General features: G+C 31.6%; 3 protein-coding genes and 3 non-coding genes across 6 annotated transcripts; 4 read left to right on the top strand and 2 right to left on the bottom strand.

The window, feature by feature from the left end:
* Window position 1: 1 nt before the first annotated feature.
* LOC101259611 (probable hexosyltransferase MUCI70) lies at window positions 2–6,875 on the bottom strand. The gene is made up of 9 exons (XM_004234070.3): window positions 5,411–6,875; window positions 4,662–4,922; window positions 4,337–4,547; window positions 4,129–4,238; window positions 3,838–4,037; window positions 2,182–2,285; window positions 1,216–1,403; window positions 893–1,092; window positions 2–553 (listed from the first exon to the last, which is right to left on the bottom strand). The coding sequence occupies exons 1-9, from the start codon at window positions 5,658–5,660 to the stop codon at window positions 326–328; spliced, it is 1,752 nt and encodes a 583-aa protein (XP_004234118.1). The 5' UTR covers window positions 5,661–6,875; the 3' UTR covers window positions 2–325.
* Window positions 6,876–13,809: 6,934 nt separating this feature from the next.
* Window positions 13,810–21,960, top strand: LOC101259026 (origin of replication complex subunit 1A-like). The gene is made up of 16 exons (XM_004234068.5): window positions 13,810–14,866; window positions 14,977–15,112; window positions 15,534–15,686; window positions 15,787–15,927; window positions 16,015–16,166; window positions 16,249–16,348; window positions 16,463–16,585; window positions 16,663–16,824; window positions 16,911–16,968; window positions 17,057–17,235; window positions 17,384–17,498; window positions 17,648–17,718; window positions 19,049–19,144; window positions 19,423–19,499; window positions 20,286–20,369; window positions 21,482–21,960. The coding sequence occupies exons 1-16, from the start codon at window positions 14,082–14,084 to the stop codon at window positions 21,543–21,545; spliced, it is 2,496 nt and encodes an 831-aa protein (XP_004234116.1). The 5' UTR covers window positions 13,810–14,081; the 3' UTR covers window positions 21,546–21,960.
* Window positions 15,594–15,671, top strand: LOC112941230 (small nucleolar RNA snoR28). The gene has a single exon (XR_003246327.1). It is a non-coding gene; the product is annotated as a small nucleolar RNA snoR28 (small nucleolar RNA).
* A 314-nt stretch (window positions 21,961–22,274) lies between the features above and the next one.
* TRNAF-GAA (transfer RNA phenylalanine (anticodon GAA)) lies at window positions 22,275–22,347 on the top strand. The gene has a single exon. It is a non-coding gene; the product is annotated as a tRNA-Phe (tRNA).
* Window positions 22,348–22,849: 502 nt separating this feature from the next.
* TRNAF-GAA (transfer RNA phenylalanine (anticodon GAA)) lies at window positions 22,850–22,922 on the top strand. The gene has a single exon. It is a non-coding gene; the product is annotated as a tRNA-Phe (tRNA).
* Window positions 22,923–23,433: 511 nt separating this feature from the next.
* On the bottom strand, window positions 23,434–26,182 carry LOC101259314 (uncharacterized). Its single transcript, XM_004234069.4, has 3 exons — window positions 25,863–26,182; window positions 25,001–25,220; window positions 23,434–24,166 (listed from the first exon to the last, which is right to left on the bottom strand). Exons 1-3 carry the CDS (start codon window positions 26,124–26,126, stop codon window positions 23,724–23,726), a joined length of 927 nt encoding a protein of 308 aa, XP_004234117.1. The 5' UTR covers window positions 26,127–26,182; the 3' UTR covers window positions 23,434–23,723.
* Between the last annotated feature and the right edge of the window lie 1,656 nt (window positions 26,183–27,838).

Here is a 27,838-nt window from a genome sequence, read left to right as displayed (position 1 = left end):
ATAAAGGAAATTGAATTTCATCTTTGCTTCATAATCAACATTTCTATGAGAAGAAACAGTACATGAAGCTAGTGATTAGAGAAGGCAATTTGCAGTGTAAAATTGCTATGACAATACATACTAAGACTCCAATATATACAACAAAAAATTAAACAAAAAATTGACACTTTGTAAAGAATCTTATGAAGAACTTGAATACTGACCTTTTTTTTTTTTTGTGGAAACAACAGCTAGAACATTCATCTTTCACAGTTCCTAACCCCGCGATTTGATATACTGAAAACAGGGAAGGAAAATAAAATAATTTGTGCTCACATCAAAATTTTCAATTGAAATTAGGATCTCTATTTCCAGCAATGACTTTTCTATGACGCTTGGATTTCCTCTCTCTCCCACGCTTCGTGGGAATCTTTTTGATTGGAGTGGTTATGACAGTTGACGTTGGAACAAATGGTGAGGTATGCCGGGTTTCAAGAATTACAGGAGGTGGAGGATGAACGAGTATACTTGCACGAGGTGGAGTCAGGCGCCCAAGAATGTCTCTGTGATACCCCTGCAGATGGCAAAAGAAAATGACAGATGATTATTATCTAGCATTTAACAGAGAGTACAGCTCGTTGCGACTGAAATAAGCATTTACATAGTTTGGTATACAGCATGCAGGAAGTACATGGAAAAAAGCTCATCTTGACAAGTAGCTTTTACTATAAATTCATCTAATTCAATAATGTGGAACGGTGATAGCAATTACGTATTGCCTGTTGTTCTACTTGAATCATATCAGGCGCAAGCATTAGCATAAAATGAACTTTTTGCGTGAATCTTCAAGTGATCAAGTGCATGAAGGCTGTTTTGAACTGAAAGTCCAGATGGTAAAAGATATGAAGATCACCTGAATCACAAAGTTACGCCGTTCGCAGTCTAAGAACATATTCACAGTCCAATTTGTCTTTGACATGATCTTATCTCTTACAATGGCAAAGCTTATTTGGTCCCTTGGAGTAAAACGGTCCACTTCATTAAACCAAAGACAAGTAAAGAGATTGGAGATCGGAATGTGCTCCCTTATTATTACACATCCCTCAGGGACATCTGCATATGAATAGTATGTTAAAATGGTTATCAAACTGAAATCGGTGGCTACATTAAGCTGGTGAGAGGGGAATAACAAGAAGAACGTAACAAAGATGAGAAAAAAGATAATCACACACTTACCACTTGTAATAGGAAGTTTAGCCCGGGAATACGGAGCAAGTCCTTCCTTTTTATAGAATTCAACCTGGAAGTCGATGGAAGCATTATCAAACTTCGCAGCTGCCTTATTAGCTTCTGCTTCTACAAAAACATCAAAACGCTTGTAGTGCCTTGATATAGCAAAGCTTGCATTTTTTCTCCACAAGAACCTGTCATTGAAATACTTCAGCAAATCAACTTGTGAAGAACAGTAAAAGCAAATCGCTATCAACAAGCCAACATGCAACATTTCTGAACTTTTATGACCATTAAGCTGAAGGAATTCCCTTACAATAGTTATCACTGATAAATAGGTCAAAGCTGGCCCATTCACACTCTGGGCATTACACACTGTCATACAACAATGAGCTATGTTCATGCACGAGTTACTCATATTTGTAAGGTGTTGTAGATTGAAAAGTTCTTCTTGGAGGACCTCAAATATTTGGTATAAAGGGTCACACTAACAATTCTAAGAGTTCCCAAATATGGGGCAGTAACAACCATCTCCAATAATGTAGACTCCACCGGCATCTATATTCTTCTTTTTCTGTTGACATGTTGCTTAAGCAGGCGAAGGCTACACTAGCAAAACCATTTTTTTTCATAAAAAACATGCAAATGCTACTTCGAATAAGAACCACCCAGTCCGGGCCAGCACAAGATGCTTTATATTCTTCTTATGTCAACTTTGGTTAGACAACTTTAGGGAACACGTCCCAAAACTTGCGGGAAACATGATTCTGTTTTTATTTCTTTCTAAAAAGGAACATAACTTATATCTACTAGAAGGCCATATACACAGATGTATCAGTATCACTTAAGTATAAAGGAGAAACCCGGTGTCTTTAGTCAAGAGACTGAAGCCAACCATAGAAGGGGGAATGGAGGCCAACTATGATTTTTTTGTTTTGCATATAGGGCAAGTGGAATGGGAATAAGATGTACCTTTCAAGTATTTGATATGGATCCACGACAAGCTCAAGTTTTCCATCAATCCATAGAGAATAACGAGCATTAGGAAAAAGCCTGTGGAGTAGAAGCTTTGGGACCTGCAGTGGCAACAAACATATGTCAAAGAGTCTTCTATACAATCACTCAGCTAAACATGTGAATGATTTGTTTTTCACACAGTAAATTTGCTATCCAAAACAGATAACTGTATCATGATCATATACACAGCACCGCAAAATACTGATTGTACCAAATAGCTAAAAATGGGACAGATATACAAAAACAACAGCAAGTTCCAAATGAAAGGCAGTGAAAAGCAGGATAGATTTGTTACTCTAATCCAAGTAGAAATGCACAAAGCTTCCCTACTAGAAGACTGACATGCAGATACAAACAAGACGAAAGAATCCCCTATCGAATGAAGAATGGATATAAAAGAACTTGTGGAGTCCAGGATAAGAGTTGCGCTCAAACACCGAATTTGGTTGGGGAAGAGTATTAGTGATCCTGCTTCTCTTCACATTAAGCAGAGAAGGTAATTCCTAATGCAGAGATAAAGAAAAGACTACCGTAATATTTATCTTTCTTTTTAGTAGTGCCAAGAAGTGATATAATACAGAATACAAAGACAAGTAGGAACTTACACTTCCAGAATTGTAGATCAAAACTATGATAAACGAGGAAACGTTTAGATTGCTAAAATAACTTATTAAATCATTATATAGTCTCTTTCTCCATAATGTAATGAAAACTAGGAAAGAAAATAGAAAAGATATCAATATCATAAAGGCACAGCGAAAGCAAAAGCTAAAATGTCTTCTGTATCTAGAATATGAATAGTATGTGCATCAAATAAGAATTTGAGAAAACCTTGAAGACAAATGCACTTTGTGCATGCTCACTACAGTAGATAATGAACTCTAGATATTTCCATATATAGACCCATCTAGAATTGAACCAAGAGACTGTTCAGATTTTTCTTTTTTTTTTAGGAAGGTAACAAAAAAGCCCAAGAGCCTTTTCAGACTGCCAACTTCAAGATCTCGAATGCAAAAGTTTACATTTAAGCAGAAATTGGATAAGGATTCAAACTTCACATCTAAGTAGGAAAAGATATCGGCTATCCCATGGACATAGCATTGGCTAAAGGATAAGGAGGTAGAACCGTAGAAGAGATGCACTTTTTAGAAAGCTTGAATTACAGGAATTCATCCTTCATATAATTATGTTCAGAGATGTTTATAGAAACAAATTGTATGCAAAAAGCAGTTCAGTTAACTAGATTGTAGTTGCAAATGTGCAATGAATTCTTCTAATAACCATAACTCTGCCATGACGAGTTCAAGGTTATTGTGAACTCCCACTTCCTTTTAATTGAATCCATTCTCTTCAAAGTATTTTTTAAAAATAAACATTTAATATGATTGTATACATTTATTTTGAGCAACTCAGAGAAAAGGTCTTAATACTTGACTGCATAGATGTAGAAGGTTTAAGAACTCCAGCAGTTATCCACTCCTAATGTCGTTACTTTGCCATCTATTTGACAAAAAAAGTTTGAATGCATCCATATATACACACCCTGTGTTGGTTATGCGTGCAAAAATCAAACTCTTATTAAATAGGCAATGTAACATTATGAACATTTACCTTTCCATTTCGCCTTGGATCACCATAAGGTAGGTTATGAACAACAACAATTCTCCATAAACCAATTCTCATGCTACTGTTCAGCTCACTTGAATTTCTCAAAAATGCTTCTGTTTGCTCATCCACGAACATATAGAAGCAGGCATTTTTCTTTGCATATTCACTGGTATTCTTTGGTTGCCGTATCAAATCAAAAGCCCCTTATCAAGAATATATTTGTTAAAACTTAAAACTACAGTCCACCAGATACAAGATGAAAATGTAACAATGAGTTAACTGAAAGATCAATACCAAATATTGCAGATGCCACCACGACACCTTGACAAGATTCCATCTCAAGAAGGTCAGAATCATCAATGTCAAAACCTGTCTGATGTCCAGGCCTGACTCCTCTGACAAAACTGTCAATTGGATGTGGAATGGAAAATATAAAATATGGTAAAATAGAGGATCTTGTGAAAATTGCAGTAATCTTTATCAAGTAGAGATAATATCATACCCACAATGCACCCTCATGGACTCTCTTATGTCATAAGAATCAATCCTCTGAAACAGCGAAGGATATCCGCCGAAATTTGAACCTCCAAAATCGGCTTTACTCTGATTTTCTTCATGGATGTAAGTCAAATTGCTAACACCAGGAGAAAAGGATGGTGCATCAGACATTAATGCAATAGCTTGTTCAACAGGAAGGTAGCACACCGGACATGCTGAAAAACAAAAGAAAAAGAAAACTGAGGTTCAGCATTTAGTACTCATATTTCTGACCTTCAATCTATTCAAAGGAGAAAAATTTCAGGGTATTACGAGACTTTTAAACTTACGCCGTGGTCCAGTCCTCTTCTTATCTGCTGGCGGGGGTGGCAACGTGAAGCCTTCACATGGATTTCCAGGGGGAAGAGTGTATCCTTTGAAATATACAGGAGGAAGAAGAGGGGGAGGAGGAGGAGGAGGAGGAGGAGGTTGCACAATTGACACACTTCGGCCAACATTATTTTTTTGTATAGACTCAATACCGCTAAAAATATATTTATGTACAGTTTCTGGAGCAAACATCCTATTACTTTGTTCTGCGGCAACTTCACCTGAAAATGAGTTGAAAACTTGGTCATTGCAGAAGGCAGAAAAGCAGATTTGAGGGATGAAAATCTAGGAAATGTACAAGCACCAACATATGGAACGGCCGAATCAAAAGCATTCATTTAATAACAGAAGCAGAATTGAATTATACCGGTGTTCATTGAGAATCTTCAGTGAAAACTAGCCAAAATCAGGAAAATTTCCTCATTAAAAAAATGTCGGAAATACAAACAAATGCAAGGCAACCAATTAATATTTACCAAAACTAACCAGATAACAACACATAAGAGCCTATCAAAAGCTCATATGACATTAACTCAAAGAAATGACAACAAACTATAGCTAAAGCTCTGGTTTGCATAAAGATTTGACATGATCTAGAATGGAATTATGGATACTACACCACTTTAAACTAAAAGTTGGAGCCAAAAGTCCTAACAATGTGACACATCTCAAAATAAGTGACAAATGTACAGAAGTGTAGAGACCAAACCTTTGCCAACATACAAGACCCACAGAAAAGCTGCAGCAGAAACAACACAGAGTAGCAACATCCCAACATTCTTTCGAGGGGCGAATTTGCAGATCCAGAGAAACAATCCCTCTTTCTCCTTAAACAATTTTGGGGGTTTTCTTGGAATAGGGGATGTTGTTTGGATTGGTGATGAACTATTCTGAAATAGTTGTTGTTGCAAAGAACCATAACTTCCTGAAGAACGAAGACCCAATGACCCTGTAGTCATTGTTGTCCCCTCAATCCTAAAACTTCACCTCTCATTGCCCCCCTCCACTCATCCACATCAAAAAAGTTTCACTTTATTTCTTAAAGTTTGAATCTTTTCACTAAATTTCACATTCTAATTTGGAACAATTCAACAAAATCAGCTCAAAAACTCCAGAAAACTTCTCACTACACGAATCTTGTAATGCCAATCTAATAAAAGATGCTCCAAAGTTGAATCTTTTCACTAAATTTACCTCCAAATTTCAAACACTCGAACAAAATCAGCTCAAATACACCAGAAACTTCTCCGCACTAAACGAATCTGGCAATGCCAATCTAATAAAAAAGAAAGGCACCAAATTTTCCTCCAAATTTGAAAACACTTTAAACAAAATCAGCTCAAAAAACACCAGAAACCTTTCACTGCATGAAACTAGTAATGCCAATCTACTATGAAAATGCTCCAAATTTTGAACACTTACCACACCGAATCTAGCAACGCCAATCAAATACAAATGCACCAAATTCACCTCCAAATTTCCAACAACCAACAATATCAGCTCAAAACACCAGAAACTTCTCCTCACTACACGAATCTCGTAATGTCAATCTAATTTTAAAAAATGCACTAAATTCACCTCCAAAACTCCAAACACTTCAACAAAATCAGCTCAAAACAAATCTGGCAATGCCAATCTATTTTTTCAAAAAATTCACCAAGAAAAAGGATACCCAATTAACCAAAACGATCTATAGAGTTACAATCAATCCCCTCCTGCTTACTTATCGATCTACTAACAACAACCCACTTCACCAAAACTATCAATACAAACTCTTAAATACTAAAAAATACAAAGCAAGTTAAGATGAAGAATTTGCTTCTTCTTCATCTCAAATACAAAACAACCCAAAACCAGAAACATTACAAACTATATATACATACATACAATTCAACCCAACCACTCAAAATTGGTTTTTTTAAAACAAACTTTAATATACAAAATTGCAATAGCAATAAATTACAAATGACTCTGAAATTGAGAAATGATTTCTAGGGTTAAGTGAAACCTATCAAATCTCAGATCACAGTTTACCAGTAATTAATATATTTTTTTTCATATTTTCCATTTTTATTGAAGATATTTTCTGCAAATTTTAGTGTTATTTATACTGTTCTATATATATAATTGATGAGTGCTCTCATGCGCCATGTGCGCGTGATAACGCGATGGACAGCTTGTTTTTGGCCACTAAAATAAATAATATATCATCAAAACTAGAACTTAACGTTAACTGGCAAGTAAGCATATTAATTTATCGTTAGTTGATAACTAAATATTTTTATTTTTTTTATTGTGTCTCGTGAACATAAAATATTGATGTGACGCGTAACTTTTAAAAGTATGTAGAGATCATTTTGTAAGTTGATATTCAATTGATACAGTAAAAATGAGTTGAGGAGCTTGAGATGTCAGATGTCTAGACATGCATATTTAAATTTAAAATATTTACTTGTCCGTTGAGTGTCAGTTTATGTATTATGCTTAAATACAATATTTATTTTAATTATAACTACTTAAATTTTATTATATTGTATTAATAAATGGGACCATAAATGTACTATAAATGAAAAATATTTATCATTTATAGCAATAACATTTTTCACACTTGATCACTTTTAATACATTTATAATATACTTTTAATTCATATTACAAAGAACAATTTATTATTCATATGTAATACAAGTTTTATTGATAAATAATACATTATCACACATTTTAATTAATACACTCATAATACAATGTGTCAACTTCTTACCAAACAAACATAATATATTTTTAAAAACAATTATTATACATATATATTGCGTACTTAATTTACTTTTAATGCAAATTGTAGATTTAACATATAATTGCTATAAATGATAATAAAATCAATAATTATTTATCAAAAGACATTCATCCAAATAATTTTTCCTTAATAAGTTATCATTATGTATTGATATTTTATGCAACGATTGATTTAATATAATTGTAACGTTACTTCACTTTTTTTTCCTCATCTAGTCTTTACTTACTATTTAGAGTGAAAAATCATATTTTATTATTTAAGATTAAAAAAATTTACGATAAGCTCAATATTTTACCTTCATTTCAATAGATTCATCTTTCATATTATGTAATAAAAAGTAAAACAATATAATATATTGAAATGTTGTACTTGTATTTATTAAACAATAATTTAGGATATATAATTTTGTAACAACCAAACCAAACAAGGTATAAAGGGCGGAGTGATTAACGATTTTGACATTGTTGTTAACATAATTAAGTGTTGTTAGGTGACAATTAGCTTATTAATCACGTAATTAACGATGTTTTTTTCATTCATACTTTATTTAACTTGTAAGTTTAGCTTGTCATGGAGTTAAAGGTATTTATAATTAATTTCAATTCCTATTTAAATTTGTATTTATTTATTTCTAAATATTTAATTTTTAACATTTAAACTTGAATAATTTCAACTATTTTTAATCGGTTAAGTCAAATGTGACTCTAAGTTAATCTCTTTATGAATAACTAGTGGCAAGTGTTTCTTCTTTTTTTTAATAGATATTATAAGATGGAAATTAAGATTAATAATATCAATGACAGGTAAAAACGCAAAATAATAAAACTACTATATTTGACATCATCAATAATTTCAATAATTTTAATTAACTAGGATATGTCTGCTTCGCAAATATTTTGTTTGAGCTGAACGTTTATCGAAAATAATTTTTTTATCCCACAAAGGTAACAACAAATTCTGGGCGTATCCTACCATTTTCAAACTTTATTTGTGAAATTACATTAGATACATTATTATTATTATTATTGTAAAGATATATCTACCAAATAAACCAAATATTTACTCCTCAAAAAAAATATTTAATCCAAAGTGAAAATACACACATCTAACTATGACCAATAAATAAAATGTGTATTATTAACTATATCTTATATTCATTAATTTGACGGACGTCTTATAAATATATAATTTTACATATCTTCAAAATGTGACCATAAATTAGCAAGGCCTAAAATAGGAAAAAGTCACCAAATCTTTCAATATGTGAGATGTGCCCACATATTAATGAAAAATATCATTATTATCAATATTATAGAAGGAAAGTAAAGAAGGTAGAAAAAATGGACCAAATAATTATTATTCATAAAAGGAAACAAATAAATTAATATGAAGAGAAAAAGTTTGTCCTTTTTAAGGGTCCCAAAAATGAACAATAAATAAAAGTGACTTTTATTTTTTTTAAATTAGTCGAAATAAAGCATAAGGATCATTTTGTTAGAGAATAGTCTTAAAATTAATTTTTTTGTTGGTATGTTTTTCAGTTAACGAAAAATAAAATTTTGTTATTAAATATCTCACATTATCCCACTAAAATAAATGATATAATTTATTTTAGTCAAATAATTTTTGTCATTGTATTTGGTCATTTATAGATCTTTCCATTTCTATGAAAGTATTTTTCGAAATCAATATAATGCAATAAAGTCATTGTCTGTATGTAAAGTTTTCAAACAAACAATGTGGACATTTTGAAGAAAAAGGAAATACAATTTATATTCCTACTAACAATTTAAATATAAAAAATTAATCCTATAAAAAAGATTATTTTATTTTTTATATATCTTTCCTTTTAAAGATTTTTTTTATTTTATAACTCTCGTATTTTATTCGATTTTCACTTAATTAGCCTGAAAACTATGTTTTCTTTTTTATTCTTTTCATTTCATGAGGATAAAAAAAGATGTATCATAGTTTTACGGACTATGATATCATTCAGCTTTAAGTTATTGAGTAATAATTTTATATAAAAAGACTCGTAAGTCAAAATTTAGTATAATACGTTAGTAAATAGCTGAATATTATCGATGGAATAATGTCGGGGGCTAACCTCTTCCTATCTTTTTTCCTTATTAATATTATTATATAGTAGTCACATATATATCGTCTTATTTTTTGATTTGTATTGGCATAATATATAAATATGTTTTTTAACTTGGTTTCGAATTACAATTATATTTTTTTAATTTTGGGTGTGCACAAGTAGACACTTAAACTTGTATAAAGTTTAACAAATAAACACACAATGTCCTACATGTCATTTTTTGTCCTACGTGGTGTTCTACGTATATTTTTGTCATGTAGGACTCATGTGTTATTTATTTAAAAGTTGGATAGTTAAAGTATTTGTTTGTGCATTATGAAAACTGAAGATCAAAGTTAAAATTTGAAGTTAAGTTTAGAGTTTAATATATGTATTATGCCATTTGTATTACTATATATTTTGTATCTTGTTATTATATTATTTTTCTTGTAATTTTACTTTGAAAATATTTCCTTTTCCTCAATGAACCCTCAGTTAATAGCATATTTTGCCTAATAAAGATAAGATATGCATTACTACATACATATGTTTTACATATTTTTTTAATCTCTATTTATAAGATACATTAGATATATTATTGTTATTAATAGGTTTGTATCTTCAAAAATGTCAAAGGAATCTAGAAAATAGACATCATAATATAAAATAATTTTTCATTTTGCCAGCACAAAGAATTGGAAAATAAACAAATATGTTTGGTGGACAGCCAGATTCAAGTTTATTTTGACCTCTTGAAATATAAAAACAAAAATAATAATAATCATTATTTCTAATTACTAAGTTTTTAGGACAAATGTCTATTTTTGCACTGTATAATATTCTCTGAAAAATATGAGTCATGATGTATACATTTTAACAAAGAAAATGTAAAGTATTAAAACAATTTATTTATCATTAAAGAACATTAGAAGAATTGATTTATTTCTATTTGTGTTATCCTCCTTCCATTTTTTACACAAAATTATTTATTGATTAAAGTAATTAACATATAGTTTCAGACAGCCAATAAACTAATATACTATTTGAGTTCATTGAATTGGAACAAAAAATCTTTAGTTTACTTTTTGTTGCTTAGATGTGTAAATCTCTTTAAACATCTAATAATTTAATAATTATCTTTCAAAGTTTGTCGAAAACAAAATAATTTCATTGGTGATGAATTTTGAATTTGGATTAGATTTTGGCTTATGATTTATAAGTCATAAGTTAAGATATTTTTTTGGCTTATTTTTATTATTTTGATTTTAAATTTTAAAATACGTGCTTATATAAATACTTTTTAACTTTATTCAAACACTTTAAAACTGTTTAAAAGTTATTTTGATTGAAAAACACTTTAAATAAGTTAATTCAAACAGCACTTAGACAACAAATTTAATAAATTATTTATAAACTCTTTATATTTAATTATAAAAAGTTATCTTTACAATTTAAAAATAAAGTATATTGAGTAACGATTAGATCAATATGTTTGTTATTGTTTCCTACTAGCCACCAACTTTTTCAAGTTGAAGCTAATTACGTGTCTAAGCAAATATATTCTTTTTTCTTAGATGACATTATTATTGTGTTTGAATGCTACTCCCTTCTTCTTTTTTACTCTTAATCTTTTTGCAAAATTTTTTTGACATGAATAAAATTGTAAATTAATTTATTGCGCTTTTAGTCTTAAAACTTAGCGTATATACGATACTCGATAACTTACTTTAGATCTTTCGTAACAATTTATTCATGATCTTACTATATAATTTGTATATAATATTGTCATGTCGATCAAATCAGCCAGTTAGATTACTATGTATTATCAAGAACTTGATTGATATGTTTTGCTGGTGATTTACGAATGATATCTTATTTATACAAGTCAACTTATGGCTAGTATAAATATTAATTATTACACAAATCCCTCAATGTTTAAAAGTAAGCTTCCTATTTTGAATTCTCTACGGAATTAAAAGGTTCATAGACTTGTTAGAAATTTCATAAAAATCTTAAATTTTTTTTAAAAATTCATAATTTTCTAGTATCCTCTCATAAATGTTATTCTCCTTTATATTATGGACAAAAAATATGATAAGTGACACCTAATTCTAAATAGCATGACGAGATAATGAACGATCATCACAAAATACTTAATTTTTTCTCTAAAAATCTTTCTAGTCCCTTCTCATGAAAAATGTTATCCTCCTTATTATCATGGACAAAAATTATGACAAGTGACACCTAATATTAAGTGACATGATGACATGATACACGATCATCACAAAATGCTTAATTATTTATGTAAAAATTGTTATTGTACTCATAATCTATGTGTGATATTGGATGTATACAAGAATATAAGTATATACTTTAATATCGGAGTGATTTTATTGCTCGTGAAAACTTTTTAATTTAAGTTTAAATTAAATTATTTTTAAATATGAATATCGAATATTGAGCGAAAATCTTCCGACTAAAACTTAAAATTAAGGAATTAAGGATACTAGTAAAAATATTAGAGTCCCTCATTGTTATGGTAGGACAACAAAAAGGCTAATATTAGAAAACCTAAGAAATGACCTAACAAACACTCATGTCCACAAAAAGAAAGAAACAATATTTGAAGGCCATGTTAGTTGCTTGTTTCTATATATGCTGGGACAAATTTAGGGTTAAATGGTGTTTACGTGAATTTTTTTAATAATATCGTATATATAAGATAATTTTATTGATATTTTAACGTGTGTATATATATACATATATATAGAGAGAGAGAGAGAAATTTCAAATCCTCTAGACATAAAAATATAAATTGACTTAGTAGTTTCGAAAGCTCAAAATTCAATCTTTTTAGAATATAAGTTAAAATTTCAAATCCTACATTTTAATTTTCAAACATAGGCACTGAATTAAGATTCATGTCGAATATCTCATATTAACAGGATTTTTAAATAAATGTGATTGTATACTCAGAGTTTAAATATAAATTTTTTGATTAATTAAGAGTTGAAAAAATACTTACTATTCAACTATAGTAATAAAAACTTGTATTACTATATTATCATTTCATAAAAAGCAAAATTATTATAATTATAAAATAATTAACTTTTTTTAGATATTAAAAAAAATATATAGCACATAAATTAAAACAAAATAATACGAAATGTTATCATACTCAAATAATGAAGGTAACATTCTAGTGCTCCTGCGGGTGTCGGTGCAATAATTATATAAAAGTTTCATATAATAATAAGTGAGACAGAGTTTCTATTTTATGACAAAACAATTATTGAGAAGATAAAATTTTAATTACATTCTTCTTGTTTTAAGTTTTGACAATTGAAAGATGTCCTTTAATAATTTTATTTGAGTCGAAATTCTAATAAAAATAATTTATCTATTTTCATAATATTGTAGGAATAAAATCGGATATATATTTTTTATATGTATGTAATTTTATTTTATTTCGGGTAAAAAATGAGTTTCAATTAAAAAAATTAAAATAATACAAATAATTAAACATAGATTTTGTTGTTGTTGGATTATCAATTTCGTTTAACTAGTACTATTACTTTTTGTTTTCGTCATGATTTCTTTGTTACTGTATTTGCTTTGCATAGTATCCTTTTATTTTTTTATGTTTTATTTGATCTGGAATTTATTATAAACAATAGCTTTACCTTCACAAGCACAAGTAAAAATCTCTCCAGATTTTAGCTATGATTACACAAGATATATTATTGTAAACTTATAGAACTGAATGTCTCTAATAAAAGAAACTAGTTAAGTTAATGTCTTATTCTTCGAACTCTAAAACATATATAAGATAGATAAGTGACAAAAGATATGACTTCATATGCTTCTTATGATTAACAACAACCTCGTACGCACAAAGTATCACTCCTCTCAAAATTCAATTTGTGAAATTATATGAGATATATTGTTGTAAACTTGTGTAGGATCAAATGTGTCTGATATGAGAAACTAACCGAGTTAATATCCTATTCTTCAAATCTTAAATATAAACTAAAACGGACCTAAGTGACGAAAGATATACTTCTAACGGACAACAATCTCGTAAGCACAAAGTATCACTCCTCTCTAAATTCAAATTGTGAGATTACATAGAATGTGTTATCCTAAACTTGTCTAGGATCAAATGTGTTTAATATAAAAAACTAACTGAGCTAATATCGTATTATTTAAACTCTAAATATAAACTAAAATGGACCTAAGTGACGAAAGATACAACTTCATATACTTCTAACGGTCAAGAACAACATCATAAACACAAAGTACCACTCCTCTCAGCTCTCAGTTACCATTCTTGCATTGACCTCTGTGCTGCTGCTGCTTCTTCTTCTTCCCCCTCAAAAGCTAAGGAACAGTGTATAAATTGCTCCTCGCAGATGAATATTGAAGGTATGTAAGTTCCCATTTCTTCATAATCTTGTCAAAGAAGTAGCTATTATTCACGAAAATCCATTTTTTTCTCGATTTTTTCGATGGATTTTGGTGAAAGTACGCCGAAGAAGAAATCGAAACAATCCCCTAACGCAACACCCATTAAGCAGCAAAACCCACTTCCCATTTCCAGTTTATCTCCTTCAGATCCCATTTTCCCTAAAACCCCACAAACCCTAAACCCCACCAATTGCCGCCGTTCTGTTCGCCTTAGAGCCACCCCTCGAACGCCGGCGCCGGAGCCTCTGTCGCCTCCAACTTCTGCCCGACGAGGTAAGTCTCTGAACTTTACTACGAAAAATGGTACCAATTCAGCTAAAAGAAAGAAATCTAAAGTTGCTGCTTTAACCCCTATTTTGACACCGGGACTTACTGAATCGAAGAGAAAAAGGAAATCTGTAGAGAGAAAAAATGTGGGTGTTGTGAAAAGAAGTGTTTCGAGGAGTTGTAAGAAGAGGGTGTATTATAAAAAAGTGGTTTTTGATGGGGGGGAGTTTGGTGTGGGGGATGATGTATATGTTAAGAGGAGAGAAGATGCTGGTTCGGACAATGAGGATCCCGAAGTGGAGGAATGTAGGATTTGTTACAAGCCAGCAGGGAGGGTAATTATGATTGAGTGTGATGAATGCTTAGGAGGGTTTCATTTGAAGTGTTTGAAGCCACCTTTAAAGGAGGTTCCTGAAGGAGATTGGATTTGTATGTATTGCGAGGCGAAGAAATTAGGGAAAATAATGGAAATGCCTGCACCACCCAAGGGGAAGAAACGGGTAAGGACTGCTAAGGAGAAGTTACTTGACAGTGATCTGTGGGCAGCTCGTATTGAGAGGTATACGAGCTTTCCTATTTGTATGTTAATTATAAGAACTTTTTGTGGTTTCTTTGATTTTACATATCAGTGGTCGTAATGTATGACTAATTGTAATATCAATGTTATAGTATATGGAAAGAAGTGGATGGTACATATTGGTTCCGGGCACATTGGTATATTATTCCTGAGGAAACAGATGCAGGAAGACAGCCACATAACTTAAGGAGAGAACTTTATCGGACCAATGATTTTGCTGATGTTGAGGTAATATTGTGGTATTCTCTATTGTGTCTTACAATGTAATGTTTTTCACTGTGGACGTTATATGCTACCTATTTTGCTGCTTGAGGGTTGTAATCTTTTTTATGGTAGAAAATGTCATTTACCTGTTGATCAGTTCAATTGATTGATAACTTCCCAAAATCAAACGATAGGTGTAAATGTATTGATCTACCATTGGGTAATTCTTGATAGAGTTCTCAAAAGAGAAAGATTGCAAGTGGTAAGATTTTGCTTTTGGGGGTTTGGATGTTATAACGAATTTAGCGGGATAAGACTCTCACCCAACAGAAATGAGCCAAAGCTTCCATTTTTTCTGCTTATCTGGCGGTCTGAATTGATTGGACATTTTACGAGTAAGTGACCAATTACATCTGTTAATAAAGGCCTACGATTCTATCTGCAGATGGAATCTGTCATCAGACATTGCTTTGTTTTGTATCCAAAAGAATTTGAGAAGGCAAGAAATGATGGAGATGATGTTTTCCTTTGTGAATATGAATATGACATTCACTGGCATAGTTTCAAGCGCATTTCTGAGATTGAAGATAATGCTGTGGTATGTTATTAATAAAATAATTTTTGATGATATTTGTGGAACCTTTTGCTCATATCTGATGAACTATTCCGAACTAATAAGCTGTCTTCTCATTTGGTAGGATGATGATGAAGCTGAGAATGATGGGGATTGGAACTCTTGCGAAGATCAAGACTCTGATGGGGAAGACGATGTAGAATATGAACGGGAAAAACTAAGTAATCTATTAACCAGACCATCTGCAGCTCATCCTTTGGCTGCGGTATACAACTTGTCCTTTGACAGACTAATAGTTCACTTCTTCATGTTGCATAAAGCAGAAAGCTAATTAGTTTGTGTAAGAGTGCAGAATTCTAGAAAGGGTCGGTTTTTTGGACTACAAAAGATTGGTGTAAAGAAGATACCAGAACATGTGAGGTCTCATAAGCTTACTGAACTTGAGAAAGCAAAAGGAACCCTCTTGCTGGCAACTTTACCCAAGTCTCTACCTTGTAGAACCAAGTACGTCTTTCCCGAGGTGCAATCTTTATTCTTCATGCAATTTGCTCGGTATTTTCTGACAAAGAAGTGCTCTCTTTTGCAGAGAAATGGAAGAGATAACTACATTCGTAAAAGGTGCCATATGCGATGATCAATGCCTGGGTAGATGCCTTTACATACATGGTGTTCCTGGGACAGGAAAGGTATCTATTGGCTTAAGAGAATTCACTTGACTGATAGCATAAGGCAGTCACATATCCTTTCTATGTTAGGCTGGTCTGACATTACTGATGTGTTCCTTATTTGCGCTGATGCAGACAATGAGTGTATTAGCAGTAATGAGGAGTTTAAGGTGTGAAGTTGATGCAGGGAGCATTAAACCTTATTGTTTTGTGGAGATTAATGGCCTAAAACTGGCTTCACCCGAGAATATTTACAGTGTAAGTATGAAATGCAATTTCTCGCGTGATGCAGAAAATATCTTTGTTCTCTGAAATGTCTCTCTCTACTGTTTCAGGTTATTTATGAAGCACTTAATGGGCACAAGGTCGGTTGGAAAAAGGCTCTTCATTCCTTGAATGAGCGGTTTTCCAATGTTGCTGAACGTAGCAAAGAGGAAAACCGGCCTTGTATTCTACTTATAGATGAACTGGATCTCCTAGTTACCAGAAATCAAGCGGTAAATGATGCATCCTTGTATCTACAATAGTACATATCAAAATCAGCAAATTGCATGTGTATGACTTTGTTTCCTTTTTAATCCAGGTTTTATATAACATTCTTGATTGGCCTACCAAGCCACATTCCAAACTGATTGTTATAGGTGCGTGCACAATTTGCTATCAGCATTTCCTTCCTTCTGTATTAGTTATTATATGTGAAGATAAAATGGGAACTTCTCTCACCAACAGGTATTGCAAATACTATGGATCTTCCGGAGAAGTTGCTTCCGAGGATTTCAAGTCGTATGGGCATTCAAAGACTTTGCTTTGGTCCCTATAACTATCAGCAGCTTCAAGAAATTATTTTAACTCGCCTCAATGGAATTGAGGCCTTTGAAAAACCTGCAATTGAATTTGCGTCAAGGAAGGTTGGTCCTTCTGTGATTCACCTCTACAAGGATTTTATCTTTATTAGTTGATTCTAATCATCCCATTTACATACTTGCTTGTGTGCTGTTGCAAACGTGATACTTAAGTTGATTATTAAAGCAATATCCACTTTACGCATAAATCCAGGTGGCAGCCGTTTCAGGTGATGCACGCCGTGCACTAGAAATATGTAGGCGAGCTGCGGAACTTGCAGATTATCGTGTTAAGAAATTGCTACCAATTCCTGATTCTGCTGCACCAGGTGACCTAAACCTCGAACTTTGTAGACATTAGTGGCAAGAAAGAAATACTTGGAATTCCGTTAGAAAGAAATACATATTCTTTCTGGTTTTGAACATCTGACATTCCTGGTAGGTTTATACAGATTACTTATCTATGTGTATTTGTCAGGTAAAATGCTTGTCAGAATGGCAGATGTTGAAGCAGCCATTCAGGAAATGTTCCAAGCTCCTCATATCCAAGTGAGTCCAAAAGGAACACCCTGTGTTGTAATTTCAACAGTCATTTTAGTTAGTGGGACATATCTTGTTGATAACGAGATATTAACAAGATAACAGCCAAGAGTCCATTCTCTTTTGATCTTCCCTTTTTTGTCTTGCACTACTCTCAAGCCCAAACTAGTTGGTGTCCGCTTGCGAGGGTGGGTAGAGGTGAATGTAAAAAATAGTTAAATTTTCTCCTCTGCTTTTTTTTTTTAAAAAAAATAAAAATAAACCACCAAGTGGGTTAGGCATCCCTACCGTAATTATATAGCAAAAATTACAAGAAGGTGAATAAGACAACCTTCCAATACAACATGAGAAATGATCGAAGTCATTTCTATAGGACAGGTACACAACTTTAGGGATGAGAGAGAAGAAGCATTTTTGACTTCCCATGGTAGCGGGTGCTAGTGAATGAACAGTGCCACAAGTAGTAAATCTCCAATTCGTTGTGATTGGACAGTCAAATTTTGTTGAAACTTTGGGGAAAGATGTCTAAATTGAGCCGGTGAAGAAGTTAATTTTGAAGAGGAAAAAGATGTACCTTAAGCTGGTGAAAAAGAAAGCTGGCATCCAAGGGTGTGGCCTAGAGGTGATTGAAGTGGGAGGAGAACCATGAGGCCTCAAGTTCAAATCTCAGCGGAGACAAATAAATACTAGGTGATTTGTTCTTATTTGTTGTCTAAACCTTGGTGGATCATGTTACATGTTACCTGTTGCTGTAGAATTAGTCGACGTGCGTGCGAGTTGGTCCAGACACCACGATTATTTGTAAAAAAGAGGCTTGATGGTTGTTTAGATTTGACCTATGTTGGCTGAGAATATCAGTTCGAATGGAGGTTGACACATGATAATTTATTTAGCTGGTTCGTGGAGTTGTGGCTTTGAGCTGGGTTTCGAGAGATGGAAGTATTAACATGGGTATTGAACAGAAGGGCAGATTCTTCTATCTGGGTGGTTTAAGGTAAATCTGTTGAATTTTTCATGGTCAAGATGATCTAAGAGAGGTCTGAGGTTGAAGCAAGTTACAATCCTATTAATTGCTAGAAAATATCCTTGTATACATGTAAGTTTCGAAATGAATTTTACCAAGGACTTGTGCTGACCATCCCTTGGTACAAAATGGGAACTCCAATGACTTCTTAGCTAAATCATGTTAGGACTAGCTCTTTTTTTCTCTATGGGTGATTCATAATGATGCGGCAGCAAAGTGCTAGCTGATGTTTCACTGACTTTAAGGGGGAGAAGATGAAGGATTTTGTTTTCATAGTGCTTGCGATATGTCTAATTATTTGTTTTTGTTGTGTAGGTGATGAGAAGCAGCTCCAAGCTGAGTAAAATCTTCTTGGCAGCTATGGTTTATGAGGGTCACAAGACGGGGATGAGCGAGACCACCTTTGACCAGGTAGTTTCCCGTCTTCTGCCTTTCAAAGTTTCATCTGCCTCTTGTGGCTTCTATAATTTACTGATGTATCATGTATCTCTTGTAGTGAAATCATGCATCTTTTGTAGTGAAAAGAAAACAAAATTTATAATTGATTACTATTTTTTCAATTAAAAGTCTGCCCGCTTTGATTCTACTCTTCCTTCTGGTTTGGTTTTTATGCACTTATATGTAATCTGTCCTAACATTAGCTTGGTTGTTGTTTAAGTTTGCTCCCTGAAATAATTTTCTCAATGCAGTTGGCAACAACTGTTTCCTGTCTCTGTACAAGCAATGGTGAGAAATTTCCAGGATGGGATATGCTTTTAAAAGTTGGGTAAGCCACATATTCGTTAGCTTTCTGAAATTATCAAGCTATAAATTTTTAACCTTGGATTAATGAAGTCTCCAATCCTTGTTACTTTGTTGTATTATTTATTTATTTATTTTGTGTATTGTGTGCGGCAAGTCTTGATTTCTTAGCATAACTCTGATAGGATAACCCCCCTTCCCCCCCCCCCCCCCCCCCATTTCCTAACCTTGACAGAGGCTTGCAGTGTTATCAAAAGCAAAAAAGCTCTAAGGTCCGCCGGGGCTTTATGTGCAAATAAATTGTGGGCTCTAATGGAAAAAGGTGCCAAGGGAGGGGAAAAAAATAAATATATATATATTTAGTCTAAGACCAATAAATATAACCATAAATGACACACATGAACAAAGAAATTGATTTTTTTTAACAATAACGTGATGTTTCAATTGTTTAGTATCGGCTCTTTAGAAGAGTCTCATTGGCAAGGAAAAGTATGACTTAGAACCTTGATGATGAGACCAAAGCGCACATTAAGGATGGTGGCACTCAACACGTTTTGAGCCTTGTTTTTCAGGGCTTAAGTGCAACTTTGACAACACTAGGCTGTCATTGTAACAAATTAGTTCTGTGTTTTGATATCCTGTTCTCATAATGTTGTGAAGTAGATGTAATTGTTGATATGGATAGCAAGTGGATGCCAGTGAATGGTGACTGGAAATCAATGTTGCTCGGACTCTTCAAAAATGTCGGCACGTGTGTGGAAATTCTTGTTCACTTTGTTAATCATCCTACATTTATTTTGTTTGGTGGCAGATGCAAGCTTGGTGAATGCAGAATAATTCTATGTGAACCTGGAGTGAAGCATAAACTGCAAAAGTTACAGCTCAATTTCCCAAGGTAAGTTTCTTTATTACCTCAGCAGTATGTGATTCAAACCTTATAACTGAAGTTTCTCTTTTAACTAAAATGCGCTGTAGAATCTAATCCCAAATAATATAATTTGCATAATCATGTGTGCCCAAAGAGTTGTAAAAATAACAACTTTTTAATGATAAGACAACAACGACGCCTCAGCTCCAAACAAGTTTGGGTAACTTTTTTATGATACTCTCAGAAATCCATCGGTCAAGATATTTAGAAGAAAATCATCTTTGACGAATGGGATTTCTAACTGGTTAATTTGTTCATCCGTGCTTTTCTAGCATAAGTGCTGCTAAGTTGGATTGGGGTTCATCAGCATTAAGTGTTGAATTGTGTGACCCGCCATTAAAATGCTTTTCATTATAAGGAACAACCCTACTTTTGGCTTTTTTCAACACGTCCCTAATTCTACTTTTGGGGCTTAAGCACTTTGGTTATATATGATTACAAGACTTGAATTCAAGATTTTAATTGTGTGAATCGTCTTACGTAAGCTTATACTTCTGTTCATCAGCATTATTAAGCGTTGAATTGTGTGACACGCCATTATAATGCTTTTCATTACAAGGAATAACCCTTCTTTGGGGGCTTAAGCATTTTGGTTATATATGATTACAAGACTTGACTTTATCTTAATTGTGTGAATCATCTTACGAAAGCTTATACTTCTGTTTATATACTACAATCTTCAACATTTAAGACCATGGGTGGTTTTTTTATTAGGAAAGAAATGTTTCGGAGAGGATATGGAGGATGAATAACTTGTTGCTCTTTTCATAGATCATATATATGAAAACTCTGTAATGCTCTTATACATTTTTTCAAGTACATCATATAAACTCTTGAATTGTTGGTTTTTTGAAGAGATTATTGTGTATTCTTGTAAATACCCATGTTTTATTTGTTTTAATTCGTCAATACCTGTAATGCTCTTACTCAGTTCAGCCTTATTAGGATGAAACCTTCACTAAGAGTTTTCTAAAACCAAGAGAGTTTTACTTCACCTTCCGACCTTTCAGCACTTGTCAAGTGTCGGACTCTTGCAATGGTTGCTTTTGTCCTACTGATTCGTTGCGTTTTTGTTGCAGTGATGATGTTTCATTTGCCCTTAAAGACAGCAAGGAGTTGTCGTGGTTGGCTCGGTATTTATAACTCATGAAACACCCCATGAGTATGGCTTACAAGTCGGTGATGTGGATTAAGAACGATGAAATCTCATGCTCAAGACGCAAAAAAGCACTAGGTGATTTCTTTTCACTGTCCAAGCAACTTTTATGGATAGAGTTACACAATACATGTGTTAGTACGAGGTAGCAGATATCAGTCGAGATGCACGCGAGCTGACAAGGACACACCATGGTTAAAAGAATAGTATCTCTGACTTGTGGATGTTTCATATCCTTGTTCACAATCAAGATTCTTTACAAGAACAACCCTGTATTTTCTTGTTATCTATTAGCTTGTTGACATTATTTTACTTTATTGTATACGATCAATTTCGGCGTTGTGATTAAATGGAACTGTTTACCTGATCAAAAAGAAAAAGAAAATTTCATTGTGTTTCAAATAGCTTATTTTGAAAAATAGCCATTGTCACAGTGTTTCAAATTCTACAGGCTAAAATTTAACTTGTGGAGTTTGAGATTTATTATAATCACCAAAAGAAAGTGGGTGATGTTTGTATAATGAGAAAGAAAAAAAAGTTATTTTTGATAAATCCTCGATTCACACCATCGCAGCCAATTTTGGGTTGGGTTGTCATTACATTCTGTTTAGTAACTATTACATAGAATTATTGTTGTCAATATTGTTTATACTTCCGAATTTTATGGAGTTGGATTAAAATGTTATATAGTTAAAATAATAAAGTTGTACACACTTGCGGGGATAGCTCAGTTGGGAGAGCGTCAGACTGAAGATCTGAAGGTCACGTGTTCGATCCACGTTCACCGCATTTTTTTTTCTCACCCGATTAATTTAAATTTTAGGGTTTTATTACATCTCGATTCAATTTTATTTTGTTTTGCTAGGGTAATAATTAAACTAATCATGTATATAATTCAATTTAATGTTTACTACATCGCAAGAAAAAGCAAGATGTAAATTGAATTCGAGTTGATACACATAAATAAAGGAAATCAATTTTCTCTCATTCATATAGTGGATTAACACATATGCATATTCCGTAATTTTCATACGTAACAACTAAATTGCATATGATCAATATTACTTCAAGAACTTCATGATGATTTTATATTTGCTAAAGAATATACAACTTCTCGATTAATGAATCTTTTATTTATAGCAAGGGTTTCTATTTGTTTAAAATGATATGTTTGATGAAGATATGTAAAATCAAAAAAGAGTACTGTATTAGTTTTCTTTTTTCATATGCAAAAAGAACAATTATAACAAAATGTTATTCATAAGATAAATATGCTATAACATGAACAGTTGCGGGGATAGCTCAGTTGGGAGAGCGTCAGACTGAAGATCTGAAGGTCACGTGTTCGATCCACGTTCACCGCATTTTTTCCTGTTTTTTTCTTGTCCAAGGCGGGTTAAGTGAGACAAACGTCTTTTGTGTTACTTTTTTTTTTTAATCTTACTACTCAAGCTCGAAATCTTTCTATAAATAATAGAGATAGTTTTATTCATCCGCCCTACTTCTAGTCGAATGTACACTATATTTTGCGTTTAAAGTTTTCTAATTCTAAAATTTTTTCATGTTATTTTCTTGTCCAAGGCGAGCTAAGTGAGACAAACGTCTGTTGTGTTAGTTTTTTTTTTTAATCTTATGACTCAAGCTCGAAATCTATTTATAAATAATAGAAATAGTTTTATTCATCCGCCCTACTTCTAGTCGAATGTACACTATATTTTGCGTTTAAAGTTTCCTAATTATAAAAATCTTAAATTATGTTTAAAATAACTTTTAATCATTTTGCTTTGCTCATATGATTTCTTTATATATATAAAATACTCAAAATTAATGAAAAGTTAATCAAACTTGCCACATTGATTATGGTGTTTCAAAAGCTAAGCTTGAAAACTTTATCTTATTATGGTAGGGTAAAATATAATATCCTACCATAATAAGATGAGATTTATTCCTTAGCTAGAAAACAAGGTAATTATTTAATTAAAGAGAAGTAAATTAAAATTCTAACAATAACCTCAAACTCTCTCAACAACAACAACAAAAAAAAAAATACTCCCCAACCCCAAAAACCTAGAGAAAAAGAACAAAATACAACTATAGCAAATACAATATAGTATTTCAAAATTTCCAAAATATAACTTATATACTAATGTCTCTTTTTCAAAATTTCACAATACTTCAACTGCCGTGATGAGATGTAAATTTGGCAAATTTTCCAACAAATCAACCGTGAGCATGGAGGCCCTTGGCCGTGGAGGCGGCCGACTAGAATACTCGTCCATAGAGGACGAGTAGGTTAACTTGGCCGCCTCCACACGTTCACGGGTTTTAAGCCATTTTGCTTGCATGTATTTTTGTTTACGCCACGGCCCAATGTGCATTTTCTTGTCCTTCATGCATTTCTTGGCCGCCGCGCACAAAATCTTGATCAACGATAGCAATCTTTCGATTTTTCCAATAAATACTTCTGGTAAATTTTTTACTAATCGATTGTACTCTTCACATCCTCGTGCCATCTCGAATTCGGCACGAAAATTTAGCTCTATGATAACTCTTACTTCACCCTTTTTAGGATTTGATAAGTCAATCACATCTATAAATGTATGTTCACCTGTATATTATAATAGATTAATAAGATCGTTAAAGTTATTCAAGATTTAATATATATTTAATATTTGAGTTGAATTAAAAAAAATTTGTCTGAAAAGTTCTTGTCATAAAATTTGTCCTTGGTGGATAGCCACAAATTAAACAAGTCATTTTTCAGCTATTAGAAATATCAAAACTATGTAATTGGTTCATTGCCATACATTAAAAGAGATTTTTATATGGTTGTCATTCTCAGTTATAACTTATATAATTGTTTATTTTAATATATAGTAAGTTAAAAGCTCTAGATGTAGATATAAAGTTGTCATTTTATACACTATTATTAAAAGATTTTAATAAGTTATCATTTTATGTTCGTCAAAGGTTAAGATCTTCGTAATTTTTCTTTTATTGATAGCTTAAATCGACTTTCAAAATATAATAAAAAATCGCTCTTCTTTTCGGACATATTAAAGAAAATATAAACATTATAAAATTTCTATTTGTATTTTTGTTACGAAGAGATATTTATATTTATCATATCTTTAAAATAAGCGGTAAGTAATTTAATTTGTTATAGTAGTAGGTTTTATTTAACTTAAGTACATTAATAGTGTAAGAAATTTTCACGTGATCGAGTCATCTTTATATTTTATAGCAAATTATTTATCTTATTTTTAAGATTATAAATCTCACATTTTAAGGATAGATATACCTTCACTCACTATATAAAATTTCTACTTTTCAACAAATCTATATAATTTAAGCTTAAAATTTCATTACTTCATCATTATATATATCTTAAGCTCTTTATTAAAAAAATCATTTACTTATTATTATTTTTAAAAAAAGTTACCTGATGGAATATCTAGAGAGTTCTTCCATTTCGACTTGCAAATTACAGAGTTGAACCCTGCAATTTGCAGACGGCTGCAAACCTCCTTCATGAGGCAGGTTTTGCAGCCGTCATCCAGCGTTCTGCGACAACTACATATAATTTCATTTCCTTCTTTTATTGCCTCCTTTGTAATGCTTCGAATTTGTGATTCCAAGGAAGTAGTCCGATATAGAACACCCTAATGAAATAAAAATATTTACACAATTAAATTATTAAAATATAATTACAAATAACTTCATTTGATAACATAAATTGGTAACTAGAATAAATTGTAAGTTATAAAATTACAAAATTCATGTAATTAAAACATTATAAAATCATCACATAATAACAGGACTTTAAATTATATGCACGAACAGTATAAAAAATCTTTATACTATCAGTTCAATTAAACAGACAAATTGTTATTCTGTTTTTTGTAGTAATCATATCAAACTTACTACGAAGCTTTCCTATTATTAAAAATAACTTAAATAATTTAAAAAGGAGTAATTAGCTAAGAAAAAAATTAATTAATGAAATGGCTTTTAAGTAATTAATTATCGGATCAATAGGAGAAATTCAAGGATATGAAGATGTTAAAGACTAACCCTTTGTATCATTTCTGATTCGATTTTAGAGTCTCGGAGTAGCATTAAAGTTTATCTCTATATGATTAAAGGTTACGCCAAACACTACATTGGAGTAGATTTTTCACATTACATCTACTTATTAACGCACGGGATTCTTTGCTCGCCTTGTTAATTTTTGTTTAAAATTTTATTTAAAAAAAAATATATATATATATATATATATATATTGAGTATTAGAAATTACTTACTTGTAAAAGTTGATGTTGTGTTTCCCAAAATTGATTTTCTTCAACATTTTCAGACTCATCTTTTTCTTCGCCTTCATCATCAATATTCTCATTATGCTCACAAAAATCGAGATGAATACTTTTCAATGATTCATTATCGAAAAAACCAAAAATAGTATCGGAAATATTTATCGATGCGGGGTCGCCGGAAAATGTCACTATTTCCAACTTATCGCACGTTAAAATCCGATGACTCATTGTTCTTCTAGCCATAACTCTAACCATAATAATATCCTAATTCTCTAAATGGAGCTAAATATATTATAAATTTGTAATGTGACTAAATTTAATTTGGGAAATGGCTTTATATAGTTACCAAGAATTATGAAAATTAATTGGACAAAAGGGGAGCCTACCATTAAATGTTAAGAGTAAAGTAAATTGAGATATTTATATAAATAAATAATCATATAATTGGTAGACCAAAACAGCAAGGATCCACGTCAGTCCATGTCTACCATTTTTATCTTTATTTTTTTCCTAAAATATTTCACCTAGAATAGTATTGTCCTTCTTGTTGTTTTTAAATGTAATTTATCAACAAATGAGTTCAATTAAAGATAGGGTTATAAAGATTAAAAATTCAAATTACGTCGTATCTTTAACTCGAAAAGATATAAGTTCTTGATTAATATTTTCATATGTATCCAAAAGAGAGGGTTCATCTTGTTTAACCACCTAACGACTTCATTTATATAACCACTTTGCATTCAATATTTCTTGATTTAATTAATTTTAATTAATGTCATATAACGAAAAACATCTCTCTATATTAAAATTTCGTTAATCCCAAAATAAAAAATATATATAAATTTCATTCAACCGTTCTTTCACCTAACATCAAATTTTGGGGTACCCTACAAAGAGATAAATTAGGTTTTTAGTAGGGTTTTTGATAATTGATATGGGAATCTTCTTTACACCATATATTATGCGGCATCAAGACAATGGTTCTTTTAGTTTTTAAACATATTGACGAAATTACCCATGGATAAAACAGAAACCTAGAGTGATAAGAGAGGGCATTATTGGAATTTTACGTTTACAATTATTTTTTTCCTAGTCATGCAATAAATAAATATAAAGAATATGCCAAGATCTATCATTTTCATAATTCATTGTCCTGTCTAATTGTATCATTGGTCTTAAAGCTATTTTGTACCACTCACTTTTTTTTTTCAAAGAATTTAATCATTCAATAATATCACACCATGATTATAAAAATATCTTCTTCTTTTTCTTTTTTTTGCTATAGCCTAACAATGATATGAATTAATGATTCGACGAAATGAATATAAAGATATCAAAGTAATAACACAAGAATTGATTTAGTCTCATTTTTATCTGTCGATTTATGATAATTTTGAAAATACACATGAAAAAAAAGAGTAACTTTCAGATATAACAAACATAAAAATCATATTTGTATGTTATAGTTATAGTTTGCATGATTGCACTCCATATCAAGTTTTTATGTTTGTTATGAAGCTTTTGATCTGTATAATTTGCTAGATACATCCAGTTTTATATGAATTGTTCAGTTTTGTATAAATTCATTTATACATTGTAATTTGTATAATAAGATATGTATTTGTATAATTATAAGTGTATAAGACGAAAATATATGTGTTTGTATTTGTATATACATTTTTCTCTCGCTTTATACAAACACATTCGTATTTCATACATATGTATACCGAATGGATAATTGTAGAATCAGATGGCAAAAAAAAAAATGTTTACCGCGAATTACAAGCACAATTGCAAAAAAATGAAATGTATCCGAGAATATTTGTTGGGAAATTAAGGGGTTGTTAGATAGTTGATTTGAAGGTGAGTTAGATATGTTTGATAGTTGGTAATTAGGAGGAATTTAGTTGTTTATATATAACATTAAATTAATGTAGAATTAATAATAATCGTATAACTAATATTAT

This window comes from Solanum lycopersicum, chromosome 3 (genome assembly GCF_036512215.1).
Source record: "Solanum lycopersicum chromosome 3, SLM_r2.1".
NCBI lineage: Eukaryota > Viridiplantae > Streptophyta > Magnoliopsida > Solanales > Solanaceae > Solanum > Solanum lycopersicum.
This window is presented reverse-complemented; position numbering and strand designations above follow the sequence as displayed.